At 38.1% G+C, this 17,173-nt stretch overlaps 2 protein-coding genes across 5 annotated transcripts in view; one reads left to right on the plus strand and one right to left on the minus strand.

Annotated features, from left to right (window-relative positions):
* ARHGAP6 (Rho GTPase activating protein 6) overlaps positions 1–17,173 on the minus strand; it is a 541,707-nt gene that overhangs the window by 135,557 nt on the left and 388,977 nt on the right. The gene's annotated exons all lie outside the window — the stretch shown is intronic.
* Positions 1,888–11,267, plus strand: AMELX (amelogenin X-linked). Of its 2 annotated transcripts, XM_027535100.1 has the most exons (6): positions 1,888–3,076; positions 4,384–4,449; positions 6,907–6,954; positions 8,312–8,356; positions 8,634–9,122; positions 10,806–11,267. In XM_027535100.1, the coding sequence occupies exons 2-6, from the start codon at positions 4,396–4,398 to the stop codon at positions 10,809–10,811; spliced, it is 642 nt and encodes a 213-aa protein (XP_027390901.1). In that variant the 5' UTR covers positions 1,888–3,076; positions 4,384–4,395; the 3' UTR covers positions 10,812–11,267. The 2 variants fall into 2 exon arrangements, with proteins under 2 accessions (XP_027390901.1, XP_027390902.1); XM_027535101.1 differs by lacking the exon at positions 1,888–3,076 and having other exon boundaries at positions 3,087–4,449.

Genomic DNA, 17,173 nt, shown 5'->3' on the forward strand with positions numbered 1-17,173 from the left:
TCATGTATCAATATTTGTCCCCTAAGTAATACAAATGGTCCTAGGTTCATAAGTATTCCACACATATATTTGAAATGAATGTGTAAGGGAATAAAGACACATTCTGGGGTCATTCTATCACAGATATTCCATAGATATTTCCATAGAGGAAAATATTTTATTTTGTGATGCATTTTTGAAATAGTGATTTAAAAAAAAATATTTGATGTCAGAGAATAAGAAAAACAATAACACAAATACTTTGGAAATGTTATAGCCTCTACCTAACAAAATAAGCCTAGTAAGTTCAGTCTAGTAAGTTCTGTTTTATAAAGTTAACTTATTCATAAGTGAAACAACTGCTTATAGGAAAAAATTTTCAATTGAAAAACATTGAGTAACTGTTAAATTGCCTGTGGGACCTAAATTAGTGGAAGAGATTTCAAGCATAGAGATCCATATTTTAGTACCTTGTGACTTGGGATATTCAGTGGGGGGAAATAAATAGAAAGAACCACATTGTTTCTATTGCATTTGCCATTACACTGAACAAGTGCCCATGGTGGATTGGCAATGACTCACTATCTGATGGACCAGAGAAATTAATGCCATAATAAAGAATCATTTTGCTGATCCTTGTGGCCAAATGTATGACTCTTTCTCATTGTTGAAAGGTGAGGCAAAATAATGAGACACATTCTATAAACCTACAAAACCACAACTAGTTCACAAATGACTTGTCCTTAATCTTTTCAGGCACTTCAATGTATGTAGTTAAATAAAATGAGGAGAAAGATTACAAAAGCATATAATATGATCTACATTTTCCTTCCTCTCCCTCTTACTGTCCCTCCTACTCTCCCTTATCTCCTTGCCACAGACCTCCCACCTCCTCTCCCTCCAAGTAAGCTGATATCAATTCTCCATCCATTTTGCAACTTCCTTCAAAAGGAATCCTTCTTACCTTTGACATATAATGAATACACTCATGAATAAATGCAGACTATGGACACAATTGACTTTTAGAAGCATATTCTATGTTCCTTTTCAATCACATACTTGCCTTTTAAAACTTTTCACTTTCTCTTTTGTAATTTCTCTCTATCTCTATGGTTGAAAGGTCTACCTTACCTTTCTTCACAATGGTTACTCAATTTCTACTAATTCATCCCCAAGGATTATCTTAGAATCTTATTTGTTAGCATTTTTAAACATTAACTGTGTGCCAAGTACTGGGGTTGAGGAAGGTGATAACTTTCCATTCCCCCCAGAGATGTCTCTCATTTAGTTTTTACATGAATCCTCTTGTAGGCTCTAGAGTTGTCCTCATTTCACTGATGAGAAAACTGAGGCTCAGATAGGCTACATATCTTCTCAAGTCCCTCAACCCCTTGGTGAAGCTGGGTTCAGGACCCACAGGTAAGTCTAACCTCCAGTTCTTAATACTGTATTGCTTTTCATGGATATTATCTCCTTGAATTTAATTCAGCCAATGTGGAGTATCAATATAAAGATATATGTACATGAACAAACTTTAGAAATATTACTTAAGTAGTCAAAAAGATCCAGCTATACTGCTAGCAGTATCTGGGCATATAATGAGAATTTCCTTTATTGATCAAATAATGATAGACTCCTCATCAGCTACCTCTTATCAATAGTCACAAATTTTGTTTTCTTTATATATTCATCTTTTTTAATATTCTTTCCATTATGGTTTATCACAGAATATTGAATACAGTTCCCTGTGCTATACAGCTGTTGCTGTTTAGTTGCTAAGCCATGTCCAACTCTTTGCGACACCTCGCTCAGCTCCTCTATCCATGGGGTTCTCCTGGCAAGAATACTAGAGTGAGTTGCCATTTCCTTCTCCAACAAATTTTGCTTTTTTACTGGTCATATTTTAGAACAAAATAAAAATCCATATGCTTTACTAAGGTAGAAGAATAAAAAAATTTAATAGCTAGACTGGAGGTCCTCTCAGAACAGGGCTTTGGTTGTTCTTCAGGCAAAGGAGAGGCTGCTGTGAACATGGGGATAAGATAACTAGAAGGACAGTTAGGAGTCTCTGAAAGAAAAAAAAAGAGTAGAATTCGGATTTGTTTATGAGAGAACGAGGGATTGGGCCAGAAGGATGTAGGTTAAGAAGGGCCATCAGCCACTAAGAGAGGCTGAGCTGCTGTGTGGGGTGGGGGAGCCAGGGCAATGCTTCCTGTGATATACATTTGTTTGCAGGAATCAAAATGTGTTTTTAAGTGTGTGGTGTGGTATGTGGTATGTCCTTGGCCTGTCCTTCAAATCATGAGTAAAGTTTGGTTACTGGGAGAATCTTGAGTTCATGGTGGCTTGGATGGCAGATGGGTTACAGAATGAAGCCAAGGAGAAGGGCCTTTATCCTCTTTCCATGGACACCAGAATGGTGATTAAGGTGATTCCTTTATCACCTTTATCACCATAAAGGTTGATAAAGTTTGGAGAAGGTGATAAAGGAATTTTCACAGGGAACAGAGAAAATATCTTTAATGGAAGTAGCAAAAAGAGCAGTGGTGATCCTGAAATTATAATTCCTCAGAGAATTATTGGCAAGAGCGTTGGGATTTTACCAGAATGGAGATTTCAATCAATTTATCCTGATCTGAGGGCTGGGGAACCCTAGAGGGCACATTGATTAGACTATAGAAACTCAGCCATCTAACATTTTTTTGGTAAAGAACAATGTTATATTCGTTAGAACCAGGGAACAGACAATGACATGGCTGTTTCTTAATAGTAAATCTGAATATATCAGCATGTGCAGTCAACTCATTTGCTGACCTAAAAACAGACTGATGAAATTTTTTGCCTGTTAAACCTATTATTGCCTATAATGAAAGACTATATGCACTAATCACAACATACAGTCTTATATTTGATCACAGCTTCTAAAAGTCATGATGCAGGGATTTTAGTTACACTCAACACATTTTTCCTTCAGAAACCTGATTGGTTGCTCTAGATGCTGTGAATGGTATAAAATGAGCTCTTAGTTGGAAGAAATCTAAAGAATCAAGCATCCCTGAGTTTCAGACAGAAACTTACTGAGAACGTGTGTTCAAAGGTATGTGGATTTTATTCATAATTTGGTATCCTTTCTATTGTACTTACTTCTTTTTCTGCATTTCATGTTCAAAAGATACAAATGTGTTCTACATTTCTAATAACTTATATTGTCAATATTCAGTTGCTTCTTCAGCTGGACCATGATTAAATTAAACTGATTACTTAAATGAATTATTACTTTCTCATGCAGCAAAATGTTTGTTTATATTTCTTTAAATTTTAGGTCCAGAATCCCAAAGCACTTTTCAGGGCCAAATTTCACAGCAAAATATTTAATTACTTATCAATTAAGGCAAAAGTAATTTTTCACAGGCTGTGATACATTACTTAGAAAAACATTTCATTTAATTCTATCAAACAGAACCATCAACAAAATGGTTTTCCTCATGAATGCAAACTTCAAAAAAAACAGATTTAGGAGGTAAAAATGTCAGTGTACTTCTCATAGCCTGCATTATTACACCCGATACTCATTTCCGATGCAAATTTAAGGCTTTTCTTCTGACAGTTCTCAAAGTTAGCCAGTAATTTGCACCACAAGGCAATGTATTTTAGGATGGCTTGTTTTGCTTCATGTTCCAAGGGTCTTATTTGTGGAATAATTACAGTGCAGTGTCAAACAAAAGGAAAATGTCATCATCTAAATATGGAATCTTTTCAATAAAAGCCATTCGACGTTCAGAGAATAATAACAGAATATTAGCACCGTCCTCTCCCCTCTCTTCAACCACATCTTTTGCTCCACATCTGGAGCTCAAGGATGTTACCTGAGGGTCTTAAGTCCTGTCAGTCAGAACACCTGAAATTAAATTCCATTCCTTCCTTATTCTATTTTCTCAGATGACTGATTTTTAACAGTAGCAGTGCTCAGGTGGATGGTACCAAAACCAACGTTTCTGTGCCTCCTGGTTCTAAAAGTATCAAATAGTATGCACCCTGATGATCTCAGTTTTTAGAGTTAATTCTGTTTTTAATCATTTTAATTATAACCTACATTTAGCTTCTATGACTCTACAGGCTATATAGGTATAGGAAAATGGCCTGCAAATTCATGTCATTTATGTCCCTAAAGCTTGTTCAGCTCTCAACCTAAATGAAAAACATCTTTATTACCACTGTAATTCCAGAAACAATAAAATGGGTTGAGAACTGGAATCATATAGGAATGAAGTAATCTCACAAGAAATGGTCCATCCTTTTTATTAGCAACAGACTAATATAGATTTTTATGTGGGTTTCATGAAGCATTAATTATGTCCTTCTTTGAGAAGAGATAAGAAAAGTGGGTGTTGACTTGTATTTCAGGGCTATCAAGAAATGGGGACCTGGATTTTGTTTGCCTGCCTCCTGGGAGCAGCCTTCTCTATGCCTGTGAGTAAAACCCCTCCTTCAAAAGTAAATGTCCAGTTTCACAAGCTTGGAAACAAAAGTCTGCCCCACAGTGGGTAAGCGTTAGGGTTTAAAACAGTACATGATCAGATTTCCTCAAATGTCTCTGTGTTTAAGAAACACTTTGAAAACTTGTTATAAAAAATGGATTCCCAGATGCTTCTGTCAAAGATTCTGATTGAGTACAGTTGGGGTGGGGCCCAGGACTCTGTATTTTAACAAGCACCCCAGGAGATTCTATTGGAACAATTAGCCTGTAAATATCATCGCCCATCTCTAGATGGAGGAAACTTTTGGAAGGGACCCTTGAAAGGCCTCCAGAGAAAGTATTCAACCAGCCTTAGGCAAACATTACAAAAATGTCAGTTTTCTCTAAAATTCAGCTTTTCATAAGTGTCCAAATATTTTCCTGCTCCCCCATGTCCACTGCTGTTGACCTTCAGAGGGTAAGATTTTGTGTTAGGAATTCCTTTCTTGAACCATCTCCCTGTTCTAAGAGACCTCATCCTTTTGGGCGTACCTGTTAAGCGAAGGACGTCCGTGTGGTTGTCTGGAATCCAATCTATGCTCAATACATATGGATACATGTTATATTGAGATGTACCAAGGGCTGGGAGGTCTGACCAATTGTCTCTAAATACAGGTACACAAGAGGTTAGATCACATGCAGGCAAAGCAGGATCCATCTGTTTTTCAGTGGCCTAAAGAGCAGTTGATACAACCAGAAGCCAGCAAAGCTTGAATATCTGCCTCCTCTCTTCCTCTCTCACCCATAAGACCAAGATTCTGTGCTCTGCCTTCCTGAAATCCTGCATTGTGGCAATTCCTAGGTCCCTGAGGGCCCCAGCATTGCAAATTCAGTCCTTTTTCCCCTCTTCGATTTAACACCCCTATTCTCTGAGGGCTTCAATCAAGAATATAGAGGAAAGGCAGTTAACTAAAAGGAAAACAATTCACACTCAGATGAGAGGAATAAACCCTCTTATGAAATTTGAGCATTTTAAAAGAACAGAGCCTTAATCAGCTCACAGCCTGAGGGGGATGGTCTGAAATGTCCTCCTCTCCCCCTTCCCCCCACCCCTCAGGGCCAACCAGAATTCCACAATGCAGGCATCAATCACTTGGCCTCCACTTTTGACAAGACAGACAGTCCTGGTTTCGATAATTATTCAGGTTGTTTTTTATTTTGAGCTTCAAAATTCTTCTACCATAGAAACATTGACAGAATCATAAAAAGATGACAGAATAATGAAAAGAATCAGCCAAAACTTCAGAAATCAACTCTTCCATTTCCCATGTGATTTGTACTGTCTCCACTGCGCCACACCCATCTTGTTTTCACATGCTTCCATTCACATAGTTGTTTCTTTGGTTGCTGCTCATGCCTTATTTACTCAGCATGCCCATTGTGAGTAGTATCTTTTACTTAACCACATAGCCACCTCCTGATCTATAAGGGAATGTTCGTCAGACAATGCTCTTCTTGCTGGCATTTTGTAATTGTGTAAGAAAAACATATCCTTCTTCCCAACTTGGAGTGAGTTTTGAGACAAGGAATATTGCCTGCCATATCAGTAAACAAAGGATGTCACAGTCCTCAGTGATTGCAGCCCCCTTCAGGGTGAGCTGGTGAGCCCTAGGGGACCTCAGGGAGGAAGGAATACCTGCCATCTAGAAGCCATCAGATTGCAGTCACTCCCAAAGGTGAGCCCTGAGGAAACTTTCAGGGAAGGAGAATACAGGATGCTGGCCCCAGATAGCTAAGCTGCAGATCAAAGGAATGATTTCAGTGAGCTCAGACTCCTCCATCTTCCTGTATACAGAAAAAGCACTAAATTCCTTGAGATATCTGGTTTTCTTTCATTAACAATATCTTTTGACATTCAGTCCACCTGCCCTTTGTTACAAAATTCTTATATATCCTGGCTCCCCACCATCGCCTCCTCGGAGCAGTTCTCTCTAGGTAACTTGAGATGTTGCCTCCTGGTCTTGAAGTCCTAAAAATTCCCACTGAATAAACTATAACTCTCAACTTTTAGGTTGTGAATATTTTTTCAGTAGACAGCTTCATCAAGAAATAAAATGATGGGTGGGCTAGAGTAAGACTGATTGACAACATGGACGGAGAGGTGTCTGAAGATCAGGGGAGGATAAATGTGTGCTGGTTTCTGTTCCTAGGACATCTAGTTGTTCTGGACCTCTTTAAAATAAGAGGGCTCCTCTCCTACACAGGGCACATGTTCAAACTAAAAGTAGACCTCAAATATATTCTGCACTATATAGATTTTTTAAAAGTAGCTGCAGTCTCTCTTAATGTGAAAATTGCATATTGACTTAATCTCTTTCCCTCTCTCTCTCTCTCCCCTTCTTTCTCTCCCCCTCCCTTTTCTCTTCCTCTTTATCATTCTTTTTCTTCTCCTTTCCCCCTTCCTATAAAAGCTACCACCTCATCCTGGGCACCCTGGTTATATCAACTTCAGCTATGAGGTAATTTTTCTCTTTACTAATTTTGACCATTGTTTGAGTTAACAATGCCCTGGGCTCTGTAAAGAATAGTGTGTTGATTCTTCATTCAAGATGTTTCTCAGTCCCACTTTTTCAGTTCTCACTACCAGCTTCCTGGTTTAAGCCCTGGTGGGTCATCCCAAGCCTTCATTGCCCCAGAACCCTCCCACCTGGCCTCTCTGACTCAGTTCCTCCTCCTTATATGGCTATAAAGTTTATCTCCCATGAACTACCACTCAGGGGGACTGCACGGTAGGGCAGAAATGAACTCTGGCTGAACAGCTTTGTTCTATCCCAGCCTGTAAAACATGGGGAATCAGGTAAGATGCTATTTAAGATCCTTTCCAGCTGGAAAACTCCCAATTCTAAGATAGTCACACTCTGTGTATCTCCCTCATTTGTCCTTACTGAGATATTAGTGACCAAGTGGTCTGTGAGAGCAATGGAAAGCATGAGATTTCTGGAAATTGGGTTTGAGGCTCTCCTCACCCCCATACTTACCATGAGACATTAGGTCAATTGTTTTCTCTCTCTAGAACTTTGGTTTCCTCATCTGGAGAAGGGAAATAATGATAATCCCCTGCCTTCAAAATATTGTTTGGGGAGCAAAATAGTTAAGCAATATCAAAGGTGCTTTGTTAAGTATGACTTGAGCAAAGTTAATAATTGTTTATTGTATTGATATCAAATACGATCTGAAGGAGTCGCTGGACCTGGGGTGAACCAAATACATACTGCTTAGAAAGAAGGAAAAGTCTTACTTCTTTCATAGGTTCAAATGACAATCCATGAGTTTGTTTACCCATACAAACTGAGAAAAAGTGTCAATAAAAATTTGAGGCAAGATTTTCTGTTATATCTTAAAAGGATGACATATGTGACCTGAAAACCTGTGTTTCTAGTATAAGGGACAGTGTTTCTGCCTCCTTTATTTTTTTTCATTGTTACATCACATCAAAAAAGGATATAATTAAAATTATATCACATTAATTTTCTGTTTTTTCTCTTGTAAAGAAGAACAGGAGCTGAGGAGTTAAACAGACTTACAACTTTTATAATCTCAGTCAACTTCATGAGCCTCTAACTCTCCATGACCTTGTCTGTAAAAGTGAAAGTGATGATACTTGCCTCAGAGTATCTAAGAAAACATGAAAAATGTGTGTGATGGCTGTAAGGTGGAACCTCACACATAGGAAGCACCTAACAAATGTTTACCTTATTCTTTCTTCCTTAGAACTCCTATTTTCAGGGTATCAGTATTGACGAGACTGCATTAGTGAGTCTATATTTCATGCAACTAAATTAAAACAAATGTATTCTAATCTTTCTTTCTCTTAAGGTGCTCACCCCTCTGAAGTGGTACCAGAGCATGATAAGACACCCGGTATGTAGATGTTTTTGGTTCTTTATTCCCTTAAAATATTAAGCATGCATTTCAATTCCCTTTTTAAGTGAGGCAACATATCTATGCCACATATAGACACTAATGGGAACTTTAGTTGGTAAACGGTCAAATCTGTATACACAGTTAGAAATTCTTGCACAGGAAAAAAAAATTGAGTAAATATTAATATTGCCATAATGACAAAGAAAACATTGCTGCTTCTCCAGTTGGAAGTCAATGGAGCTGATGGTAAACCTGACTCTTTGTTTCTCACCAGTACCCTTCCTATGGTTACGAACCCATGGGTGGATGGCTGCACCACCAAATCATTCCCGTGGTGTCCCAGCAGACTCCCCAGAATCACGCCCTGCAGCCTCATCACCACATCCCCATGGTGCCAGCTCAGCAGCCCGTGGTCCCCCAGCAACCAATGATGCCAGTTCCTGGCCAACACTCCATGACTCCAACCCAACACCACCAGCCAAACCTCCCTCTGCCCGCCCAGCAGCCCTTCCAGCCCCAGTCCATCCAGCCGCAGCCTCACCAGCCCCTGCAGCCTCACCAGCCCCTGCAGCCCATGCAGCCCATGCAGCCCTTGCAGCCCCTGCAGCCCCTGCAGCCCCAGCCACCTGTGCACCCCATCCAGCCCTTGCCGCCACAGCCACCTCTGCCTCCGATATTCCCCATGCAGCCTCTGCCCCCCATGCTTCCTGACCTGCCTCTGGAAGCTTGGCCAGCAACAGACAAGACCAAGCGGGAGGAAGTGGTGAGTATACCTTGAAGTCACTACAACACTTATGAAAATGGTCGAGCGAAAATGGCCCCCCCAGAGATTGAAAATCTCTCACAGTCCAAGGCCTACAGTTTCAGTAGCTACAGCTACAGCTCAGTGATTCAGTTAGTCCAAGTGTGTGCTGTAAGTTTATATTATAAATGAGTTCATCTATATGGCTTAGAATTAACACAATAGCTTTTATGGTGGACAGGGAGGCCTGGCGTGCTGCGATTCATGGGGTCGTAAAGAGTCGGACATGACTGAGCTACTGATCTGATCTGATCTGAAATTCTATAATTACTTTGAATTCCTACCAGAATATCTATTATTGAAACCTGTTAATTTTACAGACAGTACTATAAGGGAACATTAGTTCTCTTTATCTTTCAAAGGTTTGACCAGCAATAATAGGCTAGAATTGAACCGGAGATTTCTTTTAAAAGGGTAATTTTTGCCAGTGAGGGGATGCAGATATTTGAACAGGTAGGTGGGTGGTCTCTTTAAAAACCTAAAGGAAAATTACTTGTTTAAAGTGGTTTTTAATCTAACTTGGAGGAAGCTAAACTACACAGATTGCTAGATTCCTTTTCAGTGCTGGGATTCTGTAGATTAAGCTTTTAGCAATAAGTCTTCATAGTAAAGGACAAAATATCCTTTCATTACAGAAAGCTCTTTCCCACTCTTCCAAGTGAGTGGGAAATAGTCAATAAGTGACCCTTATCCATATATATAAACCCTCACTTTTGTGTATAAGAGATTATGTAATTCTACTGTATGCATGTCTTCAAATGTAATTCCAAGCTATAAATGTTATTAATGATTTTCTACTGAGAAAGTGAGGGGTGGGGTAGAAATGACCTGGATGGGGAGCCGGGATACCTGAGTTCCAGTTATAACTCTGCACTCAAAAAGGAGATGCTGTTTAACAAGTCACTTCAACTATATGGGTGTTTACCCTTTAAAATGAGAGGAAGTAACTAAATCAAATAACTTTCAAGCCTTTGTCTAAGAAGAAATACCATAGTTTTCCAATAAAAATTATATGTTATATAAGGCTTCAAAATTATGGGAATATTTGTGGAGAACACAGGCATATTTGTGGAAAATATGGAGCATATTTGAAAAATGATTGTATCCCAAATGCTCTGGTGCCTACAGTTGATTATTCTAGTCTAAGGTACAGGTTACGTCTTTGTATAGAAAATATGTTTATCTCAAAAAATGCATTTATCTCTTTATTAATAATTAGTGTTATGAACTTTATAAATCTTGCCAGAGCTATTCAAGGAAAGGTGATTTTGGGTACGTAGTTTGAACTCTTTAAAATTCCCATCTAAAATTAGAGTTAAATAGTGATAGCATCTTAGAGTTGTCTTAAGAAAATAAAGTGATGAGTTTAGAAATGACCATGCAGAAAGTACTCAACAAAATACAGCAATTGTTGTTTTATTATTCAATAATTGTTTTAAGTATTCTGAAGGCAGGGGCCTCCATCCTGACACCTCATATCTAATGACTATGAGACAACAAAGAAAGTTTGAAAATTATAGAGTTCAACTTCAATGGCTATAATATTGTTTTGGCAAAATTGAACCCATATTTGTTACTATAAATGGTACTCACTAAGAATATTTGTAAATTGTTTTACTTGCTTCTTTTGCAATTTTTTTCCAGGATTAAAAGATCAGAAAATGAGAAGAGACCTGAAGTAAATACTTCAGTTGCTTTCAGAAAGACACAAGAACACAAAGATTTTTTCCTACCACCACCTTACTTAGTAAATTCTGTAACTAAAAATAAGCAAACAATAAAAAGTTTAAAAAATCATTCCTGATTTTGTGCTGAATTAAAATTTCATGTAACTGCAAAGAAGATATAAATGGATCTTCTTGAATAAGATAGGAACTGCTCATTTACACCTACAAATTGACCATTCTGCAGGCAAATAAGGACTATATTTCTCTTTAGAGACAATTTAAATTATACCATCTCAAAACTTTTAAAAAATACAAGTTTACATAGTAGTTGTAATAGTTGGTAATGTGAAAAATTATGAAGAAGTATATAGTCACTGAGCCAGAACAAAACATTGTTGTTCAGTTGCTCAGTCATGTCCAACTCTTTGTGACCCCATGGATGGTAGCCCACCAGACTCCTCTATTCATGAGATTTCCCAGGGAAGAATACTAGAGGGGGATGCCATTTCCTCCTCCAGGGAATCTTCCCAACCCAGGGATCTAATCTGCATCTCCTGCATTGGCAAGAGAATTCATTAGCACTGAAACACCTGGGAAGCCAGAACCAAATGAGGGAAGTTTATATGAAGAATTCTTTACATTAAAAAGATAAGCTTTTCTGAAATGTTTATATTACAAAACAAATGAAAACTTGGACCACTGGCTTTATATTTCACACCACATTAATAACCAGAATCTGGTCTTTTGATCTCATTCTACTGAAAGCAATTTTTTGATGAAATTATGTGATACATAAAATAATGTACTGAATTTTAAATCTTCGAGGTATTTTCCTAAGAAAACTTATATTAAATGGAGCTTCAAATAGGGAATCACAGTGGTTTTATATACAACTCATTTCTTTCACTTCATAATCTTTAAGATGATAAATTCTACTGTATAGTCTTCAAAATGTTAACAGATGCATAAAATGGACTCAGTACAGCTTTACTTTCCCACTTATATTTATATTTGAATTCTTTTTTCCTCCTACACCCAAACAGAATTGTAAACAGGTTTTTTAGCGTTTATATTACACAGTACCCACAGTAACTTTATTCCAATACCTTTATGATTAAGGCCCCTTAATCATTTTCTGGCATGAATAAACATTACTGGGAGGGTGTCAATGTTCAAGCAAATAACCTGATTTTAAAGAATTTAGAATAAATTAAAAAGTCAGAAAGAAAGCTTTTAATCAACTGACATAGGCCAATTCTAATCAATTTAGTATGTATTTATTAATCACTCTCTAGGGTAAGGCAGTATTCCATGACCTGATAAAAATAGTAAGTCCCCATCCTAAGGAATCTAGAATCTACCAAAGGGCTAAAATAAGCTCACAAATAATGATAAAGTGAAAGTGAAGTCACTCAGTCGTGCCCGACTCTTTGCGACCCCATGGATAGTAGCCTGCACCAGGCTCCTCCGTCCATGGGATTTTCAAGGCAAGAGTACTGGAGTGGGTTGCCATTTCCTTCTCCAGGGAATCTTCCCAACCCAGGGATCAAACCCAGGTCTCTCACATTGTAGACAGACGCTTTACCATCTGAGCCACCAGGAAAGTCAAATAATGATAAGAGAAAGCCTAATAGTGTTAAGACCGTGGCAGAAGTGTAGTCAAAATGCCTTGGCAAATATGAAAGAAAGTGCTAGTCACTCAGTCATGTCCAACTGTTTGTGACCCCATGGGCTGTAGCCTGCCAGACTCCTCTGTCCGTGGGATTCTCCAGGCAAGAACACTGGAGTGTGTTGCCATTTCTCTCTACAGGGGATGTCTTCCTGACCCAGGCAGACATCATTAGCCATGTGTCCAATAGTTTTCCTCACCACTCGGTCCTTGTTGGCAATGCTGGAATTAATCCCAGCATCAGGCTTTCCATAAATTCAGGAGGGAGGAGCCCCCTCCCCTGTCCCACAGAACAAATGCTCACTCCTCCAATTATGGCATCAATTACTATAAAATACCATATCCACACCAAATGTGGCATGTTTCCCTCATTAGTGATTGGTTTAGGGAATGGTTGTGTTGGAAGCTGAACAATGAATTAGGCTGAAAGGGAAATCTAATAGGAGAGGCAGAGCTTCTGGGAAAAAGAATGACTGTCTAATTAAAACTGTGTACCTAAGTTGTTACTGAGCCTGTAAAGCAATTATCCTTCAATTAAAAAATATATACATTAAAAAAAAACTGTATACACATGCTAGGGAAAAGTGCTGTTCTGTCTTTGGATCTATCTGTTTGAGGATGTGATGCCTGGAGTTGTGTCTGCCATCTTGTAACAAGGAGGGACAAGTAGAAAGGCAGAAACTCTCTAGGTCTTCGGTGCCCCTGAAATAACCAACCTTAGAACCATCTATCTCTAGATGAATGATGCACTCTATTTCCATGCTAGTGTCTTTCAATTGTGGGTCATAATTGATTAGTGGGTCATGACATCGACATCAAGAGCCCTATCATTTATGTCATGCCAACAAACTTTCTCTTCCAACAAAGTAATGCTTATATGGTCAGGACTAAGGAGAACTGTTTTGTCAATGACTTTCCTAAAAAAATCCAGTAGAAAGATAGAAATATATATCCTGGTATAGTCCCCAAAATATATGCCCCCACCACACTTTGTCTTCCACAGCTCATGAAAATATTGCCATTATGTTTATTCGTACTGAGAAACATTTTCAGGATGTAAGGAATGATGTTACTTGAAAACTATGTGTGATATTGGAAAGAACACAAAATTTCAAATCAGACTGGAGTTGCTTTCAGGTTTTCTGATATAAAAGGATTCTCTATTTGGGAAAATCACTGACAAAATTATTTTTGTTTTATAATAATTCAAATTATATACATATATTCAAACCACATATTTGAATTACAGGAAAAAGTTCAGGCTCTGGACTCTGAGGACTGCTCACTATGGAATGAGGTGTACTGTGTAAGTGATAAGAAACTGAAACTTCTGTATTAAATGCCCAAACATATGTTTTAATAAACCATTTTTACCATAGTCTTCTATAATGGACATGCATGTTAACCAGAACATAGGATCTGTTTGATGGTCCAGAATCAGACTTATGAACATCCATCACTGAAGCGAGTTGTCTTGGAAACTCAGAAGCAATAAAGCTTTTATGCCTGTTTTAATTGCCTGATATTACTTAGTCTAATCATTCCTTTCTGCTGCAGGCAATTCCTTCTTTTTGTTAGTGTCTATTTACATCTTCTAATATGTAGGTTACTTTGTATACATTTTCTTCCTAACAAAATAAAGTACATTGACCTTTGGATTGTTATTCTGGAAGTTCCAGTCACTTTGAAATTATTTAATTTCCTGATTGCCTATCTGTGGCAGATGACTGCAATGGACAAACTACATGTAGATATGTGTGGCTACCTAGTGTAACACAAAGTATCACCATGTAATACTTACACCACATACTTTGTAAGTATCACCATGCAATACTTACAAAGCTGATGTAAATTAAATAAAAAGGAGCATTTCTAATTCATTTAAACTCAAGCTTAGTTGCCCAATGTCGTATGTTTTTGAATAAAATATGGAAGAAAAATCACTAGATAATAATGACCAAGACTCAAAGTATAGGCTGAAATAAATAGCAACACTGATTATAAATGGACTGCAAGGAGATCCAACCAGTCCATTCTGAAGGACATCAGCCCTGGGATTTCTTTGGAAGGAATGATGCTAAAGCTGAAACTCCAGTACTTTGGCCACCTCATGCGAAGAGTTGACTCACTGGAAAAGACTCTGATGCTGGGAGGGATTGAGGGCAGGAGGAGAAGGGGACGACAGAGGATGAGATGGTTGGATGGCATCACCGACTTGATGGACGTGAGTCTCAGTGAACTCCGGGAGTTGGTGACGGACAGGGAGGCCTGGCATGCTGTGATTCATGGGGTCACAAAGAGTCGGACACAACTGAGCGACTGATCTGATCTGATCTGACTGTAAATACACTAATAAACACAAATATATATAAAAACTTCTTAAATCAACAAAAAAAGAAACACAAGAGTATATTATTGACAAAAGGGTGCTATGTCTTTGAAATTAAGCTAAAAATACAGATGAAGTTGAGTAGATAACCTCAAGGAAATTCTCATCTCACCATAACCACTCCCATGTCACTAATACATTTAAAACCTGTTCTGCTCTCATTCACTTCTTATTGGCGAGGGCTTCAATATGCATAACTTTTCCAGGGTGCAAATATATGTCTAGGAATTACCCAAAGAGAGTCATCAAAATGTATGGTAAGACATGTTCAAAGATGATGATTATGTATTCTACTGAGAACCTGCATCTCTTCGAAATTTGTCTATATGTATTTGAAGGAATTATGTGGTAAAAAGTATCTCTAGAAGAAAATTTATTAGTGGAAAAAATGTGATAAAGTAAAATTTAAGACCAAGACTGTATATCAAATGTGAATATTACATGTAACCATAACATGTAAACAGGGCTTCCCTGGTGGCTCAGACCATAAAGAATCCGCCTGCAATGTAGAGACTCAGGTTTGTTCCCTGGGTGGGGAATGTCCCCTGGAGAAGAGAATGGCAACCCACTTCAGTATTCATGCCTGGAGAATCCCATGGACTGTAGCCTCAGACCTTGGTGTCACAGAGTTGGACACGACTGAGTGACTAACACTTCACTTTTCATAACGTGTAGATAATTTGAACACACATATATAAATGTGTGTAGGAAAAAAACTAGAAAGAAGATACATCTGTTTGTATGAAGATCCAATTTTTCTACCAAAAAATATAATAAATTACTTCTGTAATCAAGAACAAATTTAATTTTTAAAGTTCGTTTTCCCTTTTTTTCTGCTTCAATTCAAACACACCTCCTTCCTTCAGTTCCCTTTGATGTTAGTTTTGGATCTTGGTGAGTCCCCTTCAGGTAAATTCCCAGCAGAAATCAGTTCATATGTACTTGATTTTTCAGAGAAATATTTGGACCAAAGACGGGTGAAAGGAAAGGGGCAACTGGCTTTAGCAGGAACAAAAACGAATAATACAATCAAACAACAAAGAAGATATGAGCATCATAAAGTTAAGGAAAAAGAATTTAGAAACAACAAAAATAAAGTAAAATAGAAATGATCACCAAAGCAGCTCCTACTGAAATTCTATCAAAGATTGTTGCTGCTGCTAAGTTGATTCAGTCTGACTCTGTGCGACCCCATAGACGGTAGCCCACCAGGCTCCCCCGTCCCTGGGATTCTCCAGGCAAGAACACTGGAGTGGGTTGCCATTTCCTTCTCCAATGCATGAAAGTGAGAATTGAAAGTGAAGTCGCTCAGTCGTGTCCGACTCTTAGCGACCCCATGGACTGCAGCCCACCAAGCTCCTCCATCCATGGGATTTTCCAGGCAAGAGTACTGGAGTGGGGCGCCATTGCCTTCTCCGTATCAAAGATTAGCTGGATTCAAAGAGCAGGCAGGTCAAAGAGAAAACTCAATGTCTTAAGTCCTAAACCCTTAAAGAGAGGAGGCTTGTGATGATTTCAAATTAAATGGGTTGGTTCTCTTTTGATTCAAATAATACCTAAACTACTGCTGACTTAAAATTAGTCAATTATCTAATTTTACTTTGGGGCTTCAACTGGCTATAATGTATATTTTTCTCTCCTATGCTTAATTACATCGGGTCTGACTCATCTGAAGAGTTCAACCTCAGTCAGTACCCATTCTAATTAACCAGAAAATGCTCACAGTTCACTTATTAGAAAGGGCAAAGGAAGATGCAATTTAACATGCTAATTTCTAGGCTCTATTTTCATAACCCCCTATTTTTTTTATGGGAAGTTTGGTTTTATTAAATTGAAAACAATTTGAAAGAAAACCCAAGATTGGCCTCTTAAATTCATGAGTAATGCTTATTACTCCTTGCCAGATATATGGCTCTTGGATAATGAGCTATTTGGAAGGCAAGAGTCCTTTAACAATGCTGTGCAGCAGCAAAATTAGAATACAAGTGTAAGACACATTATTTTAATATATGCATTGTTAGCATGCAAAGAGGATGGGAAATGAAGGATTACCTGGAAGTAACCATCACTCAGTTAGAAAGAGTAATAGTTGTCACATTTTACAAATCAAAATTTAGGGTGATAATATAATGGAATATTTAAAATCAAAGACATATGCTGACTGGTAATTATGCTCTACACTTGGCACTGTTCAGTAAAGATCCTCATGTGGCTATTCAAATTTTTTTAATGAAAATGAAATGAAATTTAAAATTCAGTTCCTCAGTCACACGGGACACATGTGGCT

Source organism: Bos indicus x Bos taurus, chromosome X (genome assembly GCF_003369695.1).
Source record: "Bos indicus x Bos taurus breed Angus x Brahman F1 hybrid chromosome X, Bos_hybrid_MaternalHap_v2.0, whole genome shotgun sequence".
Classification (NCBI taxonomy): Eukaryota; Metazoa; Chordata; class Mammalia; order Artiodactyla; family Bovidae; genus Bos; species Bos indicus x Bos taurus.